Source organism: Mauremys reevesii, unplaced genomic scaffold, assembly GCF_016161935.1.
Source record: "Mauremys reevesii isolate NIE-2019 unplaced genomic scaffold, ASM1616193v1 Contig1, whole genome shotgun sequence".
NCBI classification, from domain to species: domain Eukaryota; kingdom Metazoa; phylum Chordata; order Testudines; family Geoemydidae; genus Mauremys; species Mauremys reevesii.
In genome coordinates, this window is record NW_024100715.1 from 835,889 (window position 1) to 858,295 (window position 22,407).

General features: G+C 52.8%; 1 protein-coding gene across 1 annotated transcript; it reads right to left on the minus strand.

Moving 5' to 3' along the window:
• Positions 1 to 1,056: 1,056 nt before the first annotated feature.
• Positions 1,057 to 17,772, minus strand: LOC120392500 (zinc finger protein RFP-like). Its single transcript, XM_039517300.1, has 7 exons — positions 17,334 to 17,772; positions 14,360 to 14,455; positions 12,365 to 12,595; positions 9,796 to 9,818; positions 6,815 to 6,930; positions 5,669 to 5,701; positions 1,057 to 1,873 (listed from the first exon to the last, which is right to left on the minus strand). Exons 1-7 carry the CDS (start codon positions 17,736 to 17,738, stop codon positions 1,353 to 1,355), a joined length of 1,425 nt encoding a protein of 474 aa, XP_039373234.1. The 5' UTR covers positions 17,739 to 17,772; the 3' UTR covers positions 1,057 to 1,352.
• Positions 17,773 to 22,407: the final 4,635 nt, after the last annotated feature.

A 22,407-nucleotide genomic window follows, 5' to 3' on the forward strand; every position in this document is an offset into this window, starting at 1 on the left:
CTTGCAATGCACAGCGGCCTGCCCACCCCGCCCTGAGCGTCCCTGCAGAGCTGGGGAGGAGGGGAAGCAGGGACCCATGGCCGGGATTCTCTGAGCAATGGGGGAGAAACAGACTCAGATGGGCCCGGGGTGCTGGGAGAGGGGTGCAGAAGAACTAGGCCTGGATAATCAATTATTGTTGTCAAGGTCCAAATTTCTTGGTCACGTTATAGTCCAGGTCCAGACTCCACAGAAACGTTTCCCACACGATGCTGTTAATAAGTAAATAAAAAGATTTCGTGCTCCGTTCAGTAGTTTCTGGCGGTCTGGATTTGGCTTGCGGTGCCCCTATTGACTGCCCCAGAACATGGCGGCGTGAGGAAGAGTTGTGGGATGAAAGAGAAGAGGCCACGTAATCGAATGGGTCAGGTTTCAGAGCGGTCGCCGTGTTAGTGTGTACCAGGAAAAACAGTGCGGAGTCCTTGTGGCACCTTAGAGACCAACACGTTTATTGGGCAGAAGCTTTCGTGGGCTAAACCCCCTTCATCGGCTGCAGGGAGTGGAACATACAGGGGGGAGGTATAAACACACAGCACGTGCACAGAGTGGAGCTGCCGGACCAAGTGGGGGGTCAGTGCTAACGAGCCAATTCAATTAAGGTGGAAGTGGCCTGTTCTCAACAGTTGTCGAGACTCAAACGCTGCCCCCAGGGCGCTTAGGAGCTCGTCAGTCCGAACCCGCCACCCCGTGTCCTGCTAACGCAGCTGGAAGAGCCGCTGAAGGGGAGCAGAGGACTCCAGTCCTGGGCTCTGATTGGGGGAACCCTGGGGGGCCCGACGGGTCCCCAGCCTCTGTGCGCCCCAAGCCAAGGGGCAGGACGTTGTCTGTGCAGCTGGGTCCTCCCTGCCCAGCTCTGCTTCCCCTGCGACACCTGCCCCTGGTCTCCTGGGAACCTCTCCCGCCTGGCGCCTGGTTTGCCCTCTGGGCTGTTCCCTCCAGCCCCCTCTCCCGCCAGGCTCCCCCCCGCTCTCCCCCCCCCCCCAGCCCCTTCAGCCAGGCTCCCCCCCCGCTCTCCCCTCCCCCAGTTGAGGGTCTCTCCCTGGCCCTTGGCTGGGTCCCTCCCACACAGGGGCTCCTTCCTTCCTTGGTGGGACACCCCCCCCCCAGAGTTGGCCTCCCAGGAGCACAGAGAACCAGCCTAGACCTAACACAGACCTCCACAGCCATAGAGCTACGGGTAGAGCATCACCCCCTTTCAGCCCGATCTGTGCCAGGGGAGGGAGGGAGAGGAGAGACCGGCTGAGTCCTCCAGGCCGTAGAGATCAGGGGGTGGGGGCTAGAGGAGCTTGTTTTGTGGGCACAGACAGGGCACCTCAGGGGGACAGGGTGAGCCGCGCACTAGAACCAGCCCAGAAGAACGGGTGGATTCTCTCCCCAGCGAAAGAGGCCGGCGAGAAAGTGAAGATCGGGTCCCAGGTACCAGCATCGAAAAATGTCACCTGCCCCCGTTCACAGTCCAGAAAAACCCGGATCCTGCGGGGTGCTGAGCTCGGGGAGAAGCGGATGCTCTGTGCAGGGGATGTGGGAGCCCGGTACTGATCCTCCCAGCACTGCACAGCCCAGATCCCCTGCTCAGGGTAAAGGCTGATCCGTCCCTTCCTCCTCACAGACGCTCTGGCCACCCCCACGCCCCAGACTCCCCCCACCTCCACCCCCACCTCCCAGTAATGTCTGCCCACGGTGAATCCCTCAGAGCCCAGCACACAGCGCACAGTGTCAAATCTCTCAGGGTTGTCGGCCAGATCCTGCCGTGTGTCTCCGTATCTCACACTTCTCCGATCCGCGGACAGGATGAGGTCGGGATGGGCCGTGTCTGGATCCAGAGTCACGTTCGCTGCAGAGAGAGAATCAGAGCGTGAGGGGCAGAGCTCAGCCCTGGGGCAGGGTCTGATCGTGTCAGTGACAGAACCTGCCCCAGCTGGGGAGTGAACCAGGCAACCTCCCCCATCCCGGATTTACCCAGCTCTGCACGGGGAGCAGCGCTGAGATCTCAGCCATGGGCCGGGGGGATTCACACCCTGACAGAGCCAGTTCAGGGACAGAGCGAAAGGATCAGCTCGGCTGAGCCAGGCCCCAGACCCTGAGTCTGAGTCGTTGTCTACACTACGAGTTTATATCGAATTTAGCAGTGTTAAACCGAATTAACCCTGTACCCGTCCACACAACAAAGCCCTTTATATCGATATAAAGGGCTCTTAATACTGGTATCTGTACTCCTCCCCGACAAGGGGAGTAGCGCTGAAATCGGTATTGCCATGTTGGATTAGGGTTAGTGTGGCCGCAATTCGACGGTATTGGCCTCTGGGAGCTATCCCAGAGTGCTCCATTGTGGCCGCTCTGGAAAGCAATCTGAACTTGGATGCACTGGCCAGGTAGACAGGAAAAGCCCCATGAACTTTTGAATTTCATTTCCTGTTTGCCCAGCGTGGAGCGCTGATCAGCACGGGTGGCGATGCAGTCCCAAATCCAAAAAAAGCTCCAGCATGGACCGTACGGGAGATACTGGACCTGATCGCTGTATGGGGAGACAAATCTGTTCTATCAGAGCTCCGTTCCAAAAGACGAAATGCCAAAGCATCTGAAAAAATCTTCAAGGCCATGATGGACAGAGGCCATAACAGGGACTCAGCACAGTGCTGCGTGAGAAGCGTAACGGAAAGCCAAAGAATCAAATGGACGCTCATGGAGGGAGGGAGGGGAGAGGAGACTGAGGACTCCAGCTATCCCACAGTTCCCGCAGTCTCTGAAAAGCATTTGCATTCTTGGCTGAGCTCCCAATGCCTGAAGGGTCAAAAACATTGTCACGGATGGTTCAGGGTATGTGTCATCAGCCCCTCCCCGTGAAAGAAAAGGAAAAAAAATCATTTCTCGCCGTTTTTCAATGTCACCGTATGTCTACTGGATGCTGCTGGTAGACGCTGTGCTGCAGCGCTAAACAGCAGCATCTCCTCCTCTCCTCTCCCCGATAGCAGATGGTGCAATAGGCTTGGTAACCGTCCTCATCCCGTGAGTGCTCCTGGCTGGCCTTGGTGAGGTCGGTCGGGGACGCCTGGGCTTTGTCTCCTGGAGATTCAGTCCTGCCTGGAATATCAGAGCAGCTGGAGGCTGCGCTCCTCTCCCACCCCCTTTTCATGTCTAATGAAGATTCGGGACTATCATAGCAGTGGGAGGCTGTGCTCCTCTCCCCCCCCACACCCTTTAATGAGCAATAGAGATGTCCTGCCTGGAATATCATAGCAGCCGGAGGCTGCCTCCCCCCAGTTTTATCTCAATAAAGTCAGTGTTGTTTCTTATTCCTGCATTCTTTATTACTTCATCACGCAAACGGGGGGATAACTGCCATGGTAGCCCAGGAGGGGTGTGGGAGGAGGGAAGCAACAGGTGGGGTTGTTGCAGGGGCACCCCCTAGAACGGCATGCAGCTCATCATTTCTGCGGGATGTCTGGGGCTCTGACTCGGAGCGGCTGTTTGCCTCTCTGGTTCTGTAGTAGGCTTGCCTGATATTCTAGGCAGGACTGACTCTACCTTTAGACAAAACATAAAGAAGGGAATGACCTGGAGAGTGATTCCCATTTTTGTCCATATGCCCCAGGCCGACCTCAGCGAGGCCAGCCAGGAGCACCCATGACAGCAGCAGACGGTACAATAGGACTGGTAACCGTCTCTGTTACCTTGCAAAGGCAAGGGAATGCTGCTGTGTAGTGCTGCAGTATCGCCTCTGTCAGCAGCATCCAGTACACATACAGTGAGAGTGAAAAAAGGCTAAACGGGCTCCATGGTTACCATGCTATGGCGTCTGCCCGGGCAATCCAGGGAAAAGGGTGCAAAACGATGGTCTGACGCTGCTTTCACGGACGGAGGATTGACTGATGACATTTACTCAGAATCACCCGCGACACTGTTTTTGCCCCAGCATGCATTGTGATCTCAACCCAGAATTCCAATGGGCGGGGGAGACTGCAGGAACTATGGGATGGCTACCCACAGTGCAACACTCCGTAAATTGACGCTAGCCTCGGTACATGGACGCACACCGCTGAATTAATGTGCTTAGTGTGGCCGCGTGCACTCAACTTTATACAATCTGTTTCCAAATACCGGTTTCTGTAAAATCGAAATAATCCCGTAGTGTAGACGTACCCTCAGTGATTCCATCCTTGTGCCTGGGGGGAAGAGGAGGGGGGTCAGAGGGAGCTGGTTTTAAGCCACCTTTGTCCTTCCTTTAGTCTGCCTGGCCCCTCGCTCCAGGGGCCTCAGGGCTGCGAAGCAGAGAGCAGCCAGAGTGTGATGCCTCCTGTCTGTGCCCCCAGCAGATTATTGGCAATTAGCAGCAATGGCTAATAGAGTATTGCTAATTTCAAGAGATCAAATGTCATGAGATTGGCCTCAAAATCAGGACATTTTTAAAGAGGATTCTATTGTCCTTTTTTGTCAGTCTCTTGATGTTTGAACCCCCCTGGCCCCTCCCCAGGGTTGCGCATGTGACAGTCAGTGCTGCCCACTCTCCTGCATGTCCTGGAGAAGGTGAGTTTGGCTCCTGCTGCAGGAGCTCTCACCCCCCCATCTGCCCATCTCCTGCCCAGCAATTAATCCTGTCCCCAGCCCCCATCAGCTCTGTCCCCATCCAACCCCCTCAATTCAGTCCCCCAGCCCCATCATCACCCCCCATCAGTTCAGCACCCCGACCCCACTGCCCTCAGTTCACCCTCCCAGCACTCACCCTCTGCTCAGAACCCACCAGCAATGCAGCCTCCCCCAGCCCATCAGACACCCAATCACTTCAGCCCCCCAGGCCATAATAAAGCCTCCCAGCCCCACCTCTGCTCCTCCTAGGGCCCTTCACCCTGCCTAGGCCTGGGGGCTACAGTGGGGTTCCCCCTCCCACTTCCCAGGCTGGCAGGGGAGCAGCCGCACTGAGGTGGTGACAGCAGGAGCCCCAGCCGCACCCAGGGCAGCTGACAGGATTTCTAAGTAAAATTCAGCCTCGTTTTTAAAACTCTGAAATGTCGGGATTTTTTTTTTCAGCCACGGCTCTATGGTGAGATCATGAGTGAGGCTTAATTTTACTCAGAAATCGCATCTCTCACGCTTCATTCATGAGAGTTGGCCTGTCTGTGAACAGGTGACGTCTACCTAACCCCTTCTGACATTTTTAACATTTTTTCTTTTGACCTATAAAGTAGAGAGAAAACAGAAATGTCTATTTTTGTATGTTGGATTTTCCCATTCTTCATTGTACCACTTGTGCATTTGCTAATACTAATAATATGGCCAGGGGATGTGATGTATGCGCATAAAGAGTTCTGAGAACGAGGTGAGATGTTCCTCTCTGATTTGCCAAAAGGCTCATTTTTAAACTCTTAGATCTCTGCGGAGATCCACTGCTCGCCCCCTCTCCCGCACCCCAGCCCACCTGGGTAACCCAACCGCTAGTTACAAATTCTAAATTCTAAGAGAGAAAAGAATCGACTTTTCTGTTTTTAGGAAAGATCTGGGCAGCCACCAGGAATATGTTGCTCAGCTCCTGTCAAATGCAAAATTGAAACAAATGCTGAACTATGGTGCTGCCAATGAGCCACCATAATTTCATAGGAAAGTTTTCACTCACCCTTTGATCCGAGAAATTTACCTTTGTCCAACCGCTGTCTGGACGAGAGTGAGTCTAGAGGAAGAAATGGGTGAAAAAGACGAAATGTCAGGTTGTCGTGTTTAGGGATATATTCACATTGTTAATGTTCTAACACAAAAGCAAAATGAAAAGAAAACGAACTTTATGACGTTCTAGTGAAGGAGGTTAAGTGCAATTCAGACCAGTACAAACCATTCCACACCTCACTATAAAATAACCCCAAACATTAAAAACTAAGGACATGACAGACCAGAGATGTTTTACCAGCAATTACACACCTGTGGCTGGCCCATGACAGCTGACTTGGGCTTGCAGGGCTGGGACACTGGGGCTGTTTCATTGTGGGGTAGATGCCGGGGCTTGGGCAGAGGTCTGGGCTCTGGGACCCTGTGATGGGAGAGGGTGGCAGAGCACAGACTCCAGCCCGAGCCCGAATCTCCTGAGCCGGAGTCAGCGGACACGGGTCAGACACAGGTGTTTAATTGCTGTGTAGACAAACCCGCCCCCACTCCCAGAACCACGGCCCCCTCTTGGCTCCAGCTCTGGGGAGAGGGAGCAGAGACAGGTGTAAGGGGGGTGCCAGATAAAAAGTTTGGGGACCACTAGCTTTCAGCACCCCCCACTGTAAAAATTCTTCCAGCACCACTGCCTCCGCACCCTCTGTGGGGCTGGAGCTGCGAGCGCTGGCTCAGCCTGCTGCGGGGGAAGCCCCGAGCCTCCAGGCCCCCTCTGTGTCCTTCCGTGGGTGTGTGGTCAGCGATTGATTTTTTTCTGTGGGTCAATGGCCCGTGATAGAAAAAGGTTCCCCAGCCCTGCTCTGAAGCAAGAGAGGGACTGTGGTGACACCGGAGGCCTTGCAGGCAAACAATCCAAACAAACATACTCCAGAAACAGTGAATTCAGCAGGAAGCACAAGCTCAGGTTAATGTCCCTGGAGGTTTCCTTTCTTAGCAGCTATGGAGTCCGAATGCAGGCCCCTAACCCAGTGTGTGTGGGCTGTACTGAGAGCTGGGTAGGGAATTCATAGCTTCCAAATGATTAGTTGACTATCTCCATCCACAATCATTGTCCCGAAGAGATTTCCCCAGCTCTGTCAGTTATCAGTGTAACATAGGTGAGAAAATTCCCCAGGTGACTGTTTATTACCTTTGAATGTCCTCATTCTGGTCTCCAGAGATGCGTTTCTTTGAGAAGATTCCCAGATTCTCCATTTCAGGTCAGAAGAAAAGGCCACTGGGTTCTGAAACTTCTCCCTCCCGCATCTGAAGAACAACCCAGTGTTACTCACTGTGGAGTTCGTTCATGTTTGTGTTTTACTAACATGTATTTTACTCTAGTGAATGGCTGTAGCTCAGCAGACCCTGGAGGTTAAATTCTCTGTTGCCCCAGGAACAGGTCCAATCCCAGCTTTGACCCTACAAGTTTCCCCTTCATTCTGGTGAGAGCGATACTGGAAAACTGGATCCAGTTCTGGTGTCCCCATTTTAAAATGGACGTTGAAAAAGTGGAGCCGGTGCAGAGAAGACCCACAAAACTGATTTGAGGGCTGGTGAAAATGCCTTGTCCTGAGAGCTCCCTGGCACTTGAGTGTGGGGTACAAACACCATCCTGGGGAGAACAGACTTGGCACTAAAGGGCTCCTCAGTTTAGCAAACAAAGGCAGAACAAGGACCAATGGCTGGAAGTTGAAGCCAGAGACATTCCCATGGGAATCAGACAGACATTGTTAGCAGTGCGGGTGCATTAACCATTGGCAGAAACTGCCCAGGGAAGTGGTGGATTCTCCATCTCTGGACGGGCACCAGAACAGGGGGGCCGTGGCCCCATCACTTTTAAAAGTGGGTGAGCTCTGCTCTCTGCCTGGGTACCTGCCTGAAAGGTGAGCGATGGGGGAGGGGGCGGAGAGGAGTGAGGAGGGGGTGGGGTCTCAGGGAAGAGGCGGAGCAGGGGTGGGGCCAGGGTTTGGGCACCGCTGGACCCCCCCCCCCACTTCTAGGGAGCCTCAGGTGTTACTGTTTGTTGATGTCGGTAAATCAGGACTGACTGGCTTTCTGGAAGGTGCTTTAGTCAACACACGTCAGGATTTAGTGAAGTACAAGTTACTGGGCTGAGCACAGGAATAACTGGGTGAAATTTAAGGATCTGTGATACAGAGGCACCGACTCCATGGGTGCTCTGGGTTGCACCCCGGGACCCCGTCACACTGATGTAATTCTCCCTTGTGGCAAATTAAACCGATTCCTCCTTGTTCTGCCCTCAGGGGACGTGAAGAACAACTGGTCACCGCTCGCTGCAGAACAGCCTCAGGCAGATCTGGAGACTGTTATCAGGCCCTGCCTCAGTCTTCTCTTCTCTAGCCTGAACACACCCATTTATTGCAACCTTCCTCACAGCTCGTCCAGTCTAAACCTCGGGTCACTTCTGTCGCTCTGCTCTGAACTCTCCCCAATTTCTCCACGTCCTTCTCACAGTGCGGTGCCCAGAACTGGACACAGTTTTCCAGCTGAGGCCTCCCCGTGGCAAGAAGGGGGGAACAACGTCCTCCTGTGTCTGACCCTGACACTCCTGTTAACACACCTGTGCTGGGTGCTCACCCCACATCAGCCCCCGGAAAGGGTGAGGGAAGCAGAGAACGAGGAGATTGGGGAGACAGGCCACACACGGGGGGTTCAGGCCAGAGCAGTGACCCCTGGCTGGACGATGAAGCTCAGCTGAGCAGGTGGGGGCTGGGCTCGTGCAAAGCCAGGCAGGTGGCAGCAGAAATGGCTGCAGTGAGGAGTCTGCAGCCCCCCTGTGCACTCGACAGGGCAGGAGGGACCCAGGCAGAGAACAGGCTGCTGGGAGCCGGGCCTGGGGGAGGGAGTGTTAGACTCACAGGGCCAGAGGGGGCTGCCAGGGTCACCTGGTCTAACCCCCCGTCAGAGAGCAGGGGGGAGACGAAGGCCTGTGGGAGGGGAGTGGGGAGCAGCCCAGGGAGGGAGCAGACGTTGCCTGCATGTGGCAGGGTCCCTGGGCTGGACCCTGGAGCAGTGGGCGGCTCGAGCTCCCCACCCAGCCCCGGCTGGAGCGGCATTGCCTGGGCAGTGGGGCCAGCGAGACTCTGCCCCCCAGCAGGGGAACCATTCAGTGACCTGGCTGGGGGCTGAGTCACGCAGAGGAAGCTGCAGCTCCTGGGGGGAGAGATGAGGCTGCAGAGTGAGAGAGAGACAACGGGGGAGAGACGCCAGGGGAGGGGTTGGCCCTGGAAGAGCTAATCCCCAGAGCAGCCAGGAGGGGGCAGCACGTGCGGTGAATACAGCAACCTGGGACAGCATCCCACAGTGACATCTGCCTTTTTCACAAGAGCATCACCCTGCCGCCTCCTTCACTGTGTGACCCACTGCCACCCCCAGAGCTTTTCCCGCAGTCCTGCTGCCGCCCCAGCGATTCCCCATTTCCTAGTTGTAGGTTTGATTTTTCCTCCCAACGTGCAGCACTTTGTCTCCATTGAATGTTCCCTTCAATTGATTTTAATCCTTCCTCCCTCCGCCCTGTGTCTCTTGTGTCTATTTAGACTGTAAACTCCCTGGGGCAGGGACTGTCTCTGTCTGTGCAGCACCCGGCACGTTGGGCCCTGGGTTTGCCTTGAGACTCCAGGCGCTGCCATAGCACTACTGATAACAGCACGTTATAAACTCCTCAGAGCAGGGAACGTCTCTGCCATCGTATCTCCTGCCATGCCCAGCACACGGCTAGAGCTCACTGCACAATTTGAAACAATTAACAAACAGCTCATTGAACAGTCATCAGATGGCCCTGACTTTCCATCCCTACCGACCTGGGTGGAGTTTGGAGTCTATGACCTAGAAATGAGAGACCCATTCTCCATCCCCCATCCCCTGCGGTCTCCATTCCACCAGCCACACTACAAATAACACCCCCGTCTGTAGGTCACTCACTCTTTTCTCAGGCTGCTCTATTCTGGAGTCTGGTCACAATGACAACAGCCCCGAGATTAGATGTAACAGGGGGAGATTGGGAACCAGCCCCACACTCTGCACTGCTGGGCCGTGGGGAGCCAGGTCTCATGTCCAAAATCCCTTCCCTGCCCTGGGAGGTGAAAGGGAGAGTGAGAAGGAGCCACCTACCTGCTCAAGGTGCCTTTGATGTCCTAGAGGGGAGAGAGAAAAGGAAATTCAGTCCCAGCTCTCACACTAAGGATCCCTCCTGCTCTGGAGGGGACTCACTTGGTCTTCACAGTTTGAGGTTCAAAGAGAAATTATTTGTTATTTCTTAATGCAAAGAAAAACATTCAATGTGTTGCCTTTGCTCTTTCAGAGAAGTGCTCTGACTGCAGGAGCTGGGCCCAGGAAGTTTGTATACGGAGGCACACGGGCTCTTTGTGTAGTGACATTTGGATAACCACCCAGCACATGGTGTGGGGAAGATCCCCTCCTGCAGACTCCAGTGGGGCCAGAGGGAGGGATGCCCCCAGGCTGTGCTGCCCCCGAGCTGTAAACTCTCTCCCCACTCGCCCACAAACACTCTGAGGGCCTGTCCTGTGGGCTTCTTGACATGCACAGGAAGGTGGGGCTGGGTGAGAGCAGTGGGTGTGGGGTACAGAGTAACACAGGGCCAATCACCATCCTACACCCCAGGTTCAGTTCAGGAGACCTGAGGAGTGAGGAATGCTGCCCACAGCAGATACTGGTCGCAACAGAGAATTTGACCCTAAATACCAGCTAGAGACATCCAGGATGCTACGTTTTATTTCTCACCTTTTTTTCTTTTTTTGCTAGTTAGAGGCATTTAAAAAAAAATAAAATCATTAGAAGGCTTTTGGAATTCTAACGACTACTTACACGTTCAAGCTGCCATAAGTAACGAACAGCTTCCCTGTCTAACTTCAGTTCTGGCAGAGAAAATCACCACAGCCTCAGACCCCATGTATCAATTTTAAGGCCAATATTTTCCCTTTTTGTGATATGTAGGAAAAGTGGCAAAATCTGGTTTTAAATGGACTCTTGGCTTCAGTCGTAGCTATTTCTATAATTAAAGACTGGTTCCATCTTTAATCTTTTGGCATTAGCGTTTGGAAGACAGGAAATGCCAGACTGGCTCAGAGCGGACGTCCATCTAATCACTATTCTGTCTCCAAAGGTGGACAGTGCCAGATGCTTCAGAGGAAGGTATAAGATTATCTGCCTCCTACATTCTCATCCTTCTCTCTAAGGGCTTGGCTACACTTGCAAGTTGCAGCGCTGGTAGAGGCTTTCCAGCGCTGCAATTAGTAACCGTCCACACCTGCAAGGCACATCCAGCGCTGCAACTCCCTGGCTGCAGCGCTGGCTGTACACCTGGCCAGGTTGGGGTGTAGCAATTGCAGCGCTGGTGATCCAGCGCTGCTCATCAAGTGTGGACACACACCAGCGCTTTTATTGGCCTCCAGGGAATAAGGAGATATCCCAGAAAGCTTTTAACTAAATTACTCTCTTTGTTTTGTTATGCAGCCTCTCTTTGTTTTGTTGTGAACTCCGATTGGAGCTCCGTTGAACTGCTTATCTAAAAAACAAACACTGATCACAGCAAACAGGAGCTATCTGTACCTGGCTGTGAACGATCAAATGAGAGGCAGGGAGAGAATGTTTGCTTGACAGAGAAACAGCCTTGGAGGCAGGCTGTTTGCAATTAAGACCAAGGGTTCCCAAACATTTTGTGATTTTTCAATCCAGGAAGCTAAAGTGTTGGCTCCAAAAATCCACTCTCTCTCTCTTCCCCGCTCCCTGTCACAGTACACCACAGGGAGTGAGTGAAACAGCGGGGAGTCCGTGTTGGAGGCAGGCTGTTTGCAATTAAGAGTTAAGACAAAGGGCTCGCGAACATTTTGTGATTTTTCAATCCAGGAAACTTAACACACAGTGTTGGCTCCAAAAACCCACTCTCTCTCTCTTCCCCGCTCCCTGTCACAGTACACCACCCTCCACCCCCCTCTTTTGAAAAGCACGTTGCTGCCCCTTGAATGCTGGGATAGCTGCCCATAATGCAGCACTCCCAGCAGCGCTGCAAATGTGGCCACACACCAGCGCTGGTAGCTGTGAGTGTGGCCACACACCAGCGCTGCTCCTACACAGCTGGATGACCAGCGCTGCAAACTACCAGTGCTGCAAACCGTAAGTGTAGCCAAGCCCTAACAGTTAGTGCCTGGCAGAAGCAATGAAGTATGAGGTTTAATATCACTCTGCATATTCTTGTTATCCATATAAATATCCGATCACTTTTGAGTTTTGCTAAATGCTTGGTCTCAGCAACATCCGGTGGCAATCAGCTCCATAGTCTAATTATGTGATGTGTGAATAATTGTTCATTGCATCGGTTTTGAATTTGTCACCTTCTAATTTTATTGAATGTCCCTTTGTTCCTGCACTATGAGACAGGGAGAACAGAGTTTGGAGTCTGTGATTTTTGGAGGAGTCTTCTCCTACTAGAATTCAAAAGAAGAATTACTTTTCATTTCGGCCTCGATCCAATGCTCATTGTATTCAAAAAGTATATTTCCATTGACTTTAATGGGCATTTTATCAAGCCCTTAAGGAACAATAATGTATATTTTAACAATACTGTATGTTCTGACCATTCACTCCTACACTCCAAAAGTGAAGGGTTAGGAGACTTTCTTGCCCTGAGAAAGGTTCTGGGGTGTTTCTAACACCGTCTCACCTGCAGGAATTCCCTCGCTGGCTGCTGGCACTTCTGCTCCATCTCACTGATCAGGGAACTGAAAGAGGCTAGTTCCTCAGATAGTTTGGCAACATACTCAGCCCTCCCCTTTTCAATTTCCTTATTCAGCTCTTCCAACTGGGCCAGGCGGAGTTGCTCTTGTTCCTCCAGAAACTGGCGCAGTTGCTGAAATTCAGACACAATCTTCTGCCTCTCAGTTTCTAGCTGTTTCTGAAATGACAAGATACGAACAGGAAAATCACTGCTCAAGGACAAGACTACGGAGTGAGTCATGGGACATTTTATGCACGTAGCAGCATGTCATTGCAACGCCACAGAATTTAACTTCTGATATTTTATGGAGAACATACTCTATGCTCAGTAGACAGAAGATTTTCCAATAGATTTTCAAGAGTCCTAACTGGTGTTTAGAATATGAATTTTTCTTGCATGATTTGATAATCTGTGATCAGTGGCTTCTAGAAAACCAGATCCTTCTAGTAACCAGAAGCACAGCAGGTGTGGGATTCAGAACTGACTGGCAAGGATTATTTTAGTAGAGGAAACAGCAGAACCCAAACTAAGAAGCACTAGACTTGAACTGGGGAACACAAGCTGTCCACAAAATACATAGAGCCATAAAGGGCATTTAAAAAAAAAAGTACTAAAACTTGAGCTCCATCATTTGCTCTCATGAATTCTGAAAACAGTTTTGGATACATACAATTTGGCCCACCATAAATCTTGGATTTTAAGCCACACAGGGACCTTGAGCACAAATTGGGCTGCCGGGAAGACCCCTTTTTGCACATGCAAATCTGAGTTTGCAGGTTGCTTAGGACTGAGTGCATGTGAACTGGACAGAAGCCCATGAAATCATGCTGTTTCTGGAGCACTCTCTGGCCCCGGATACCCGAGGAGCCAGGAAATCAGACCAGATCTGGACCCAGATCTTCTCCATGGCAATGTCTAGCAGCGATACCATTCCGGGTCTGTTCCAAAGCTCACTGAACTGACCCGGAGTCTCTCCAATGACGTCCTTGTGCTTTGTCTTAGGCACTAAGTGAACCTCCTCCTCTGGGGCAGCAGATTCCCAGAGCAGCTGCACTGATTGGCCAGCTGCGGTTCTCTCTGTTCAAAGTGCAGCTGGCCAAAAAATTGGGGGGTGGGGGAATTTGAAAAAATAATTGAAATTTCAACGTTGTTTCCATTTCTTAGTTTTCAAAATGGAACTTCTTTTGATTTGTTTGAAAAATATGTTGAAATAACTTTTTTAAAATGTCTCATTTTTCTTTTTCCCTTTCCCCCAAATGGAACAAAATAATGTTCATTTCCCCCCATTTTTCTTTTTAGTACGTCCTCTCTGTACCTCTTCAAAAGAGCTCCCAGTTTTGAAAAAGTGGCAAAAAGGAAAAGGAAAAACTAAGGGGAAAAAAACCTGGAAATTATTCACTTTAGTGCGCTCAGAAGAAAAAAGGACTAAAAAGAGAAAGAAGGAGATAAAAAACAAACATGAACGTTTTAAAATTTTTCAGCTTTTTAAAAGCAAAATGAAAATTTCAGTTTAAAATGACACAAAAATGTTTGTTTCATTTTGAAATTTCCTGTAAAAAAATTGAAACATTTGTTGCAAGTGACTTTTTCCCATGAAAAAAATTGTTTTCTACTAATCCTCTTATCTGCAGGAACCTTTTTTGGTTGAAACTTTTCAATGAGCTTTGGTTGAAAGACTAAAGGAGAAACTACTGTTAAGTAAACAAATTACACTCGAATTAGCAAAGTATTTGGATGATTAAAACTCTTTCTTTAATGCTGCATTTTCCTGCTGACTCTCAATTAAAGCAGAACAGTTTTTCTTTACAATGAGAAGAAAGAAGTGATCATCTTTCACGGGTGAGAACGTGTTACTCACTATTCCTCTGATGACACTCAGACTAAGCCGTGTATTGATAATGTCCCTGTGCACATCTGCATCTGAGTAATAATGGCACCTACCAGCAGTTCCTGGCTTTTATTTTCCCCACTCAGTTTAAATGACAGAATCGCTTCTCTGTTTTTCTTCAAACTCTCCAAACGGCTCCGAATTTGGTCCTAAGAAATGAAAAACTGGTTTAGTTTTGGTTGTTTTTGGAGGATTTTCCCCCCAATTATTTACATTTGCAACAATATCAAATACATAATAAAATGGGTAAGTGCTCTAACCCCATGACTATACAGCCAGTCTCACACTTGTGGTCTCTCTCTCTGGCCCAGATGACTCTTTATCCCCACTGGAACAGCTTCTCCAGGGGAGATGGAGGGAGCCCCACATCACCACAGCCCATGGGTAGGGCACTCCCGGAGAGATGGCAGATCCCTGTACCAATCTCTTCTCATCAGGTGGAGGAGGGACTTGACTCAGTGTTTCCTACTTCCCAGGTGGGCACCCTAACCCCTGGGCTAAGAGTCAGGAGGGAGGCTGCCTCTGTGTGTACCAGCTTGTGGGGTCTGGTCTGGCAGGTGTGTTCAGAGGCCACCTACCAGGTTGGGCCTCACACTCTACCTAGGCAGCCGAACGCCTGTCTTCCTCCAGACTGTGAATCGCTCTAGGGCTTAGGTGGGAAATAGGCGTCTGGATGCCTAGCGGGAGGCAGCACTGCAGGGTGCATGTCTAGAAATATAGGGATGGTGTAAAAGCTGGAACGAGCCAGAAAGGCCCAGACCAACATTTTAGTCAATAAAATTGTTGCAAAACCCATCAGGTGTTTTTACAGACAGTTAAGAACAATATTTTAGTGATGAGAACAGACTCATAACACATTGTGCTCCTGGGGGAATTCAGTGCCACTGCGCAATGCAGGATTTTGCAGAAATTAATGTTGGGCACCAAAAATTTCCTCCTCCCCTGCCCGCCCCCAGAAATGGGCTGCAGAGATGTTGGCCACCACTAGGGGCTGCTGGACTTGGCAGAGCCCAGATCTCAAACAGAGACAATCCCAGGGGGAGGGAACGGGAGTGTTCCCAGCAGCTGCTGCAGTTGCCAGCCCGCCCCGAGGGCAGGAAGGGGGCAGCAGCAAGCAGGAAACGAGTGAGGAGGGAGCAGGGTTGGGGAGAAGCCCAAGGGCCCAGCACAAGGGAGGGGCCGGAGAGGAGAGAAGCCAGCTGTGGCCAGCGAGGGGAAATGGTGCCCCAAATTTTCCGGTGCCCTATGCAGCTGCATGTGCTGCATATGCCTAGGGACGGCCCTGAACGCCATCCCACGGAAACCCTTTTCTGAACCACCTTCAAGTGCCAGTTAATGGCAAAAAAAAAGCTTCATTTTGTCTGAGGTGGCACAAGGGACCAACACGATTCCCATACACTGCGGTGCCATCTATAAACGTGAGCCTGCATTGCATGCCCGACCGCCTGTGCATTGTCTGACAGGCGGCCTGCAGGCTGGGTCCGACAGGCGGGACGATTCTCTCCAGCCTCGACGTAGAACAAACGGGTGTCCTTCGCAGAGCAGGACCTCGTGCGTAGTGCATGCGAGAGGATGTTCACACTGTAGGCAGGACGCCGTTTTGGCCTGCCTCAGGTGTGCAAATGACTGTCACAGCCCGCGACTGTACACGTCACACAACTAACTGCGAACAGTTATGTTCTTAACAACACTAGAGAAAATCTTTGCTCCAACTAGCTTTATAAATAAAACTGCTGATGAAACAGTGGAGACTGTTACAGACACTTCAGAACAATCTTTTATTAATGAGAACTGACTAGTTACACGTTGTTATTAACCCTTTCTAACTCAGAACCTTTTATTTGAACACAGGAAAGGACCTGGACCACACGGTTCCAAAAGCGCTCGGGGACCAAAGCGATTCACGTAATACAACTCACTGAGACTAATGCACTAATGCAGAAAACCTCTTCCAAACCCACCTGCAAGTGATGGTTTCAGGCAGTAAATGGCTGTATCAGTAAATCCACCCAGAACACTCAGTTCTGAGGCAGCACAGGGGACAAAAATGATACTCACGATACAACCGAGACTAATGCTGGACTACAGAACACCCCGACAAACCACCTGTTCAACAAACAGCTTTATTAACAAAAGCACCCGCAGACTCAGCTCCGAAATGGCTCACGGGACCCAAGTAAAGGGCAATGGCTGGAACGGCATTTTAATAAATAAAAGTGATTTCAAACAGCTCAGCGGAAACAGTCAGACAACACTGGGAACGTTACTGTAGTCATGAGCACTGATTAACATTAACCCCTTCCAGCCGAGAACCATTTTCAAACCAAGAAGGAGCCTGAACAGTCGGTTCTGAAGTGGCTCACAACCATCTTGTCAACTGTTGGAAACGGGCCATCCTGATTATCACTACAAAAGTTTTTTTTCCCTCCTGCTGATAATAGCCCACCCTAACTGATTAGTCTGTTAGAGCTGGTATGGCAACACCCAGCTGTTCATGTTCTCTGCGTATATATATCTTCCTACTGTATTTTCCACTGCATGCATCCGATGAGGTGGGTTTTAGCCCACGAAAGCTTATGCTCAAATAAATTTGTTAGTCTCTAAGGGTACGTCTTCACTATCCGCCGTATCGGCGGGTAGCAATCGATCCCTGAACGCACTCATGTCGACTCCGTAACTCCACCAACGTGAACGGCGGTAGCGGAGTCGACATGGGGAGCCGCGGACGTCAATCCTGCACTGTGAGGACGGTAAGTAATTCGATATAAGATACTTCGACTTCAGACTTAAGTTATTCCCGTAGCTGAAGTTGTGTATCTTAGATCGATTTTCCCCCGTAGTGTAGACCTGCCCTAAGGTGTCACAAGGACTCCTCGCTGCTTTTTAACAGTGTGTTATGTCTGTTCCCATTGCTCAGGTCCTGTTCGTAAGGGGGTCGAACCGTAGCTGATGGTTTTGCCATAATTTCTTTTATTAAAAGGCCGTTCCTGCCTGTTCCGGCTTTTACACCCTCCCGTGATTTCCCACCTTGCAATCCTCAGCCGCCTCCTGGATGGGCACCGCCGGGTGGTCCCGGTGCTCTCGGGACAGGAGGCAAACCACACAAACGGGGGTTTGATCCTTTTGGCAGAAGACTTTTAACTCCTCCTGGTGCCGGTCACACACGGAGCCAAGCTCCGGTTCCTTGGCTGGCTCCAGGCCCAGCATCCTGGCCGCGCGGGCGATGTTGCTCAGCTGCCGGCTGGGCTGGAGGCTCCCCCGGGGGGAGGTTTCCCTGCACTCGGGACAGGGGAACTCGGCGCCCAGCCCCGCCCAGCACCGGGCGATGCAGCCCCGGCAGAAGTGGTGCCCGCAGCCCAGGGCCGCCGGGTCTGTGAAATAATCGAGACACACGGGACAAGTCAGCTCGGCCAGGAGCTGCTGGGCCGCCATGGCCGCCGCTGCGGAGCGGAGCGTCACCTCAGCGCATCCAGCAGCGCCGCAGCGAGTCTCCGGCGGGGCCCCTGAGCCCCGCCCCCTCCGAGCCGCGTGGGGAGGGGGCGGGGCTGCGAGCTGCGCTCAACTGCCTCCCTCGGCGCGAGCTCCCAGCCCCGCCCCCTTTACTACGCTCAGGCCCCCCTGGCGCTCCCGGCCCCGCCCCCGGCCGGCGCGGCTCGGGGCGGGGCGGGGCTCAGGCCCCGGCGCTCCCAGCCCCGCCCCTGACCGGGCGGCTCGGGGCGGGCTCAGGCCCCTGGCGCTCCCGGCCCCGCCCCTGACCGCGCGGCTCGGAGCGGGCGGGGCTCAGGCCCCTGGCGCTCCCAGCCCCGCCCCTGACCGCGCGGCTCGGAGCGGGCGGGGCTCAGGCCCCTGGCGCTCCCAGCCCCGCCCCTGACCGCGCAGCGCGGGGCAGGAGTCCCGGGACAGGGAGGGGGCAGAGGTGGTGGTGGTGGTGGTGGGGGGACAGGGGACGGGGTTGGATCGTGGGCGTTCTGGGGGGTCTGTCAGGACTCAGCGGGGGTGGGTGGATGGGGGGCAGGGCGCAGGGAGCGGGGGGGGGGTCCTGGGGTGGGGGTGGGAGGTCTCTGGGGCGGTGAGGGGACAGGGAGCAGGAGGGTCGGGGATTCTGAGGGGGGGCAGTCGGGGGGCCGGAAGTGGGTGGGGGTCGGATGGGGGCAGGGCCAGGCTGTTTCGGGGGGCCCAGCCTGCCCCACCCTACAGCTCACTCAGCAGTGTGAGGCTGGCAGAAGAGCCGAGCTCTGAGCTTCTCCATTAGGGCCACCGTCCCTGTCACTGCTCACATGCCAAGTTACCGTCTACATTGAATTCAGGGCCGTAGGGAGAGTCGTGTCAGGGGAGGGCAGCTTCATTTCAAATTAGCCACAGGGGGGGGGATCACATGAGAAGAGCAATATCCTACACCACCTACCTCCTTCCCAACCTACCAAGGGAAACCTCCCCGCCCCCGCATTCCCTGAGACTCCAGAGGGGTTAATTCAGCGGTTCTCAAACTTTTGTCCCGGTGACCCCTTTCACATAACAAACCTCTGAGTGTGACCCCCCCCTTATAAATTGAAAGCACTTTTTTATATATTTAACACTATTTATACTATGCTGGAGGCAAAGCGGGGTTTGAGGTGGAGGCTGACAGCTCATGACCCCCACTAATAACCTCGTGACCCCCCCGAGGGGGTCCTGACCCTCAGTTTGAGAACCCCTGGGTTAATTTAATTTTAGCACCCTGTATCCATTCACATGCATGTGCTATTTTGAGCATGTCAGTTTTCACAACATAGGCCCATCCCAGATTCTGGAACAAGCTCAAATGCTCAGTTTGTGGAGTATGTACATAAGCTATGTTAAAGACAAACCCACAGTAACCGTGTCCAGTTTGTGAGGGACCCCATGGAGCCAGTCTCTAGGAAACAGATGCATTTATGGAGGTTAAGTCCATTAATGGCTATTAGCCAGGCTGGGTAACGAATGGTGTCCCTAGCCTCTGTTTGTCAAAGTTATGGAGACAGATATGAGTCAAGGAAGCCAGCAGAGTATCAGAAACCTGGAAAAATCTCTGACTGGATGGGCTCAGGCGTTTGGTTACAAGCTGAGGTGGTTCAAAAGTTTTGGATTTTTTTTTAAGCAGAATTTTTTTTATTGTTTCAAACACAGTAAGAGGCAAATATTTGGCCACACACTTCTGAAACCTCAAACCATGTTCAGGTTTTGGCAGACTAATTTCAGCTTTTCAATTAAAAAAACCACAACAAATTTTGAAGGAAAGCAAACATTGTCCGTGATTTTTTTCTGCTTTTAAAAAACCCCTAGTTTTCGATCCAGAAAAAGTTTTGATGGAAAATATTTGTCCAACCCGTTTAATGAGCTTTAGTGCCTTTTAGCACGAGCTGATGCTGAGAACCAGGGATACCTTGTAAAGAAGTTTTCTCAAAACTGGGTTTGTGCTGAGATGTGGAAGGTTTATTTTTCCCAGGGCCGCCCGTGGGGGGGAGCAAGGGGGCAATTTGCCCTGGGCCCCGCAAGGGCCCCCAGGAGAATATACTATTGCGATTTTTTTATTGAAGGGGCCCCCAAAATTTCTTTGCCCCAGGCCTCCCGAATTCTCTGGGTGGCCCTGGGCTGGAACAGGGCTGGATTAACTTTTTGTGGGTGCGGCACAAACATATTTGTGGGCATCCACTGGGGAAATAGGGCCTGTGATGGGGGCGGTCAGCAGAGCGAGGGGCCGGTTGGGGACAATGAGGCGCAGCGGGAACGGCCCCACTCAGCCCAGCACAAGGGCACTGTTTACAAACCCACAACTGCTAGACGCACACTGGCCTGCCCAGACCTGCGCTGCCAGCGTGTCCCTTCCACACAGCCCCCCTGCCCAGTGCCCGGCCCCCCTGCCAAGCACCCCTTCGCCCAGAGACCTCCCCCACAGATCCCAGCTCCCCCTCGCCCAGAGACCTCCCCCCACAGATCCCTACGCCCGGCACCCCCTCGCCCAGAGACCTCCCCCATAGATCCCTACGCCCGGCACCCCTTCGCCCAGAGACCTCCCCCACAGATCCCAGCACCCTCACCCAGAGACCTCCCCCACAGATCCCTATGCCTGGTGCCCCCTTGCCCAGAGACCCCCCCCACACAGATCCCTACGCCCGCACTTTAAGAAAGACGTGGATACATTGGGCAGAGTCCAGAGGAGAGCCATGAAAGCGATAGGTTTGGAAAACCTGATCTAGTGAAGCAAATGCCAAGACGTCTGTTGATTTCAGCAGGATTTGCAACAGGCTCCAAACGCGTATCACAAAAACACATACACGTTATTCCCAAGAGCTAGTCATCCGATGCCCGTACGTGACAAAATCCATTGCCATATGTAAGGGGACTGTTGCCCCCTTACTAACATTCAGTGGGGGTGTTTTGGCTGCTAGCTCCCAGCACTAAAAGGGGAGGGGTCGATGGCAAATCAGGACCCTGAGACTGACAGTCCCCAGGAACAATGGCAAGAGGCCAATGCTCCAGGTCAGCCTGATTGACAGGGTGGGCCGGCTAATCAAGGAGACAGAAGGCCAGGGTGGGTCCCATCCTCCATGTGAGCAGGAATGTGCTGGAGTCAGACAGAGTGGGGCCGAGCTAAGGAGAAAGCAGGGGCCTAAGCTGAGCTGGGGAGCAGAGCTGTGCCAGATCCAGAGGGGCCAGAGCTGCAGCCAGAGAGCCAGAGGCACAGCGCAGAGAGAGCAGACCCCATGCTGGGAGCGGAGCTGGAGCCAGAGGCACAGCCCAGGGGGAGCAGATCCTGTGCCGGGAGCGGAGCTGCAGCCAGAGAGCCACAGGCACAGCGCAGAGAGAGCAGATCCTGTGCTGGGAGCAGAGCTGCAGCCAGAGAGCCAGAGGCACATCCCAGGGAGAGCAGATCCTGTGCTGGGAGCGGAGCTGCAGCCAGAGAGCCAGAGGCACATCCCAGGGAGAGCAGATCCTGTGCTGGGAGCGGAGCTGCAGCCAGAGAGCCAGGTGTGGTGAGCAACTGGGGCCAGCCAAGGGGGGACCTTGGCAAAGGGCCCAGCACAGAAAGACACCCCCAGCCAAGGGTCCATGCAGGCCAGGCTGGGAGGGGGACCTTAACCTGCCGGGGGGCTGGCACTGGGAAGAAGGATCCCACCACCCAAAGCCCGGAGGTGTGTGGTCACCACCATTGCACGTGTCCCACCCGCAGCATCCCTGCAGCACAGCCAGAGCCTGAGAAGGAGGCCTGGGGCCTACAAGGAACAGACTGCAAAGTGCCTTGATGTCCAGAGACATTGTTTGTGATGTTCCCTGCCACAGAGCAGGGTGATGTGTTTCCCTGTAACCGTTCCCGTTTATTCTTATTCTTTTCTTTAAATTGATTGTTAAGTAAACAACTTGTATTTGCTTTAAATTGTCTGGAATAATCAGTGGGTCAGGGAGGTGCCCAGTGCAGAGAGGGTACCCCGGAGTGGGGACACCTTAGCCCCTGTCCTAGGTGGCCACAGCAGGGTTGGGGGTTGAGCCCCCCAGGAATCCTGGGCCCAGTCTTGTTGGGGCTACGAGAACTCTGCCAAACAGGAGAGTCCTCAAGGGCAGGGAGGCCTCTGGGTAAAGGAAGTGGGAGCGAGGACTCAGATCCTTTCGCTAGCCCACTTCACCAGGGTAGCACAGAAGCCAGGAAAGTTCCCCACAATAGCGGGACCATTCCCCCGCTTACACATGGCTCCCGGTATCTCCATGGCGTGGTATCATCGCACCTGTTTTTTCTGTCAGCTGGTTTCCCTATCACCTGGTGTGACAGGGTCTACAGAACACAGTGAGGAAGGGGTTAAGTGCCTTCCCTGCCTGCAGACAGCAAACCCTGTACGGGGAGCTGGTGCAGCAGCCCTGGCTGTGAAGGGGTGGCCAGCAGGGAGCATTTTCTTCCCATGTAGGCGAGTGGAATATCCTGCTTTGGGTTTATGTTTCTTTGCCATGTTGAGTCTGGCTTTGCTGAATATTTGTAGACACCCCAGGCTCGATTCTGATGTTGTTTACACCAGTGTAAACCAGAGTAACTACAGAGTACACCACTTTGGATCCATATCATATAGACCTGATTGCCCACAGTGTGACTCCG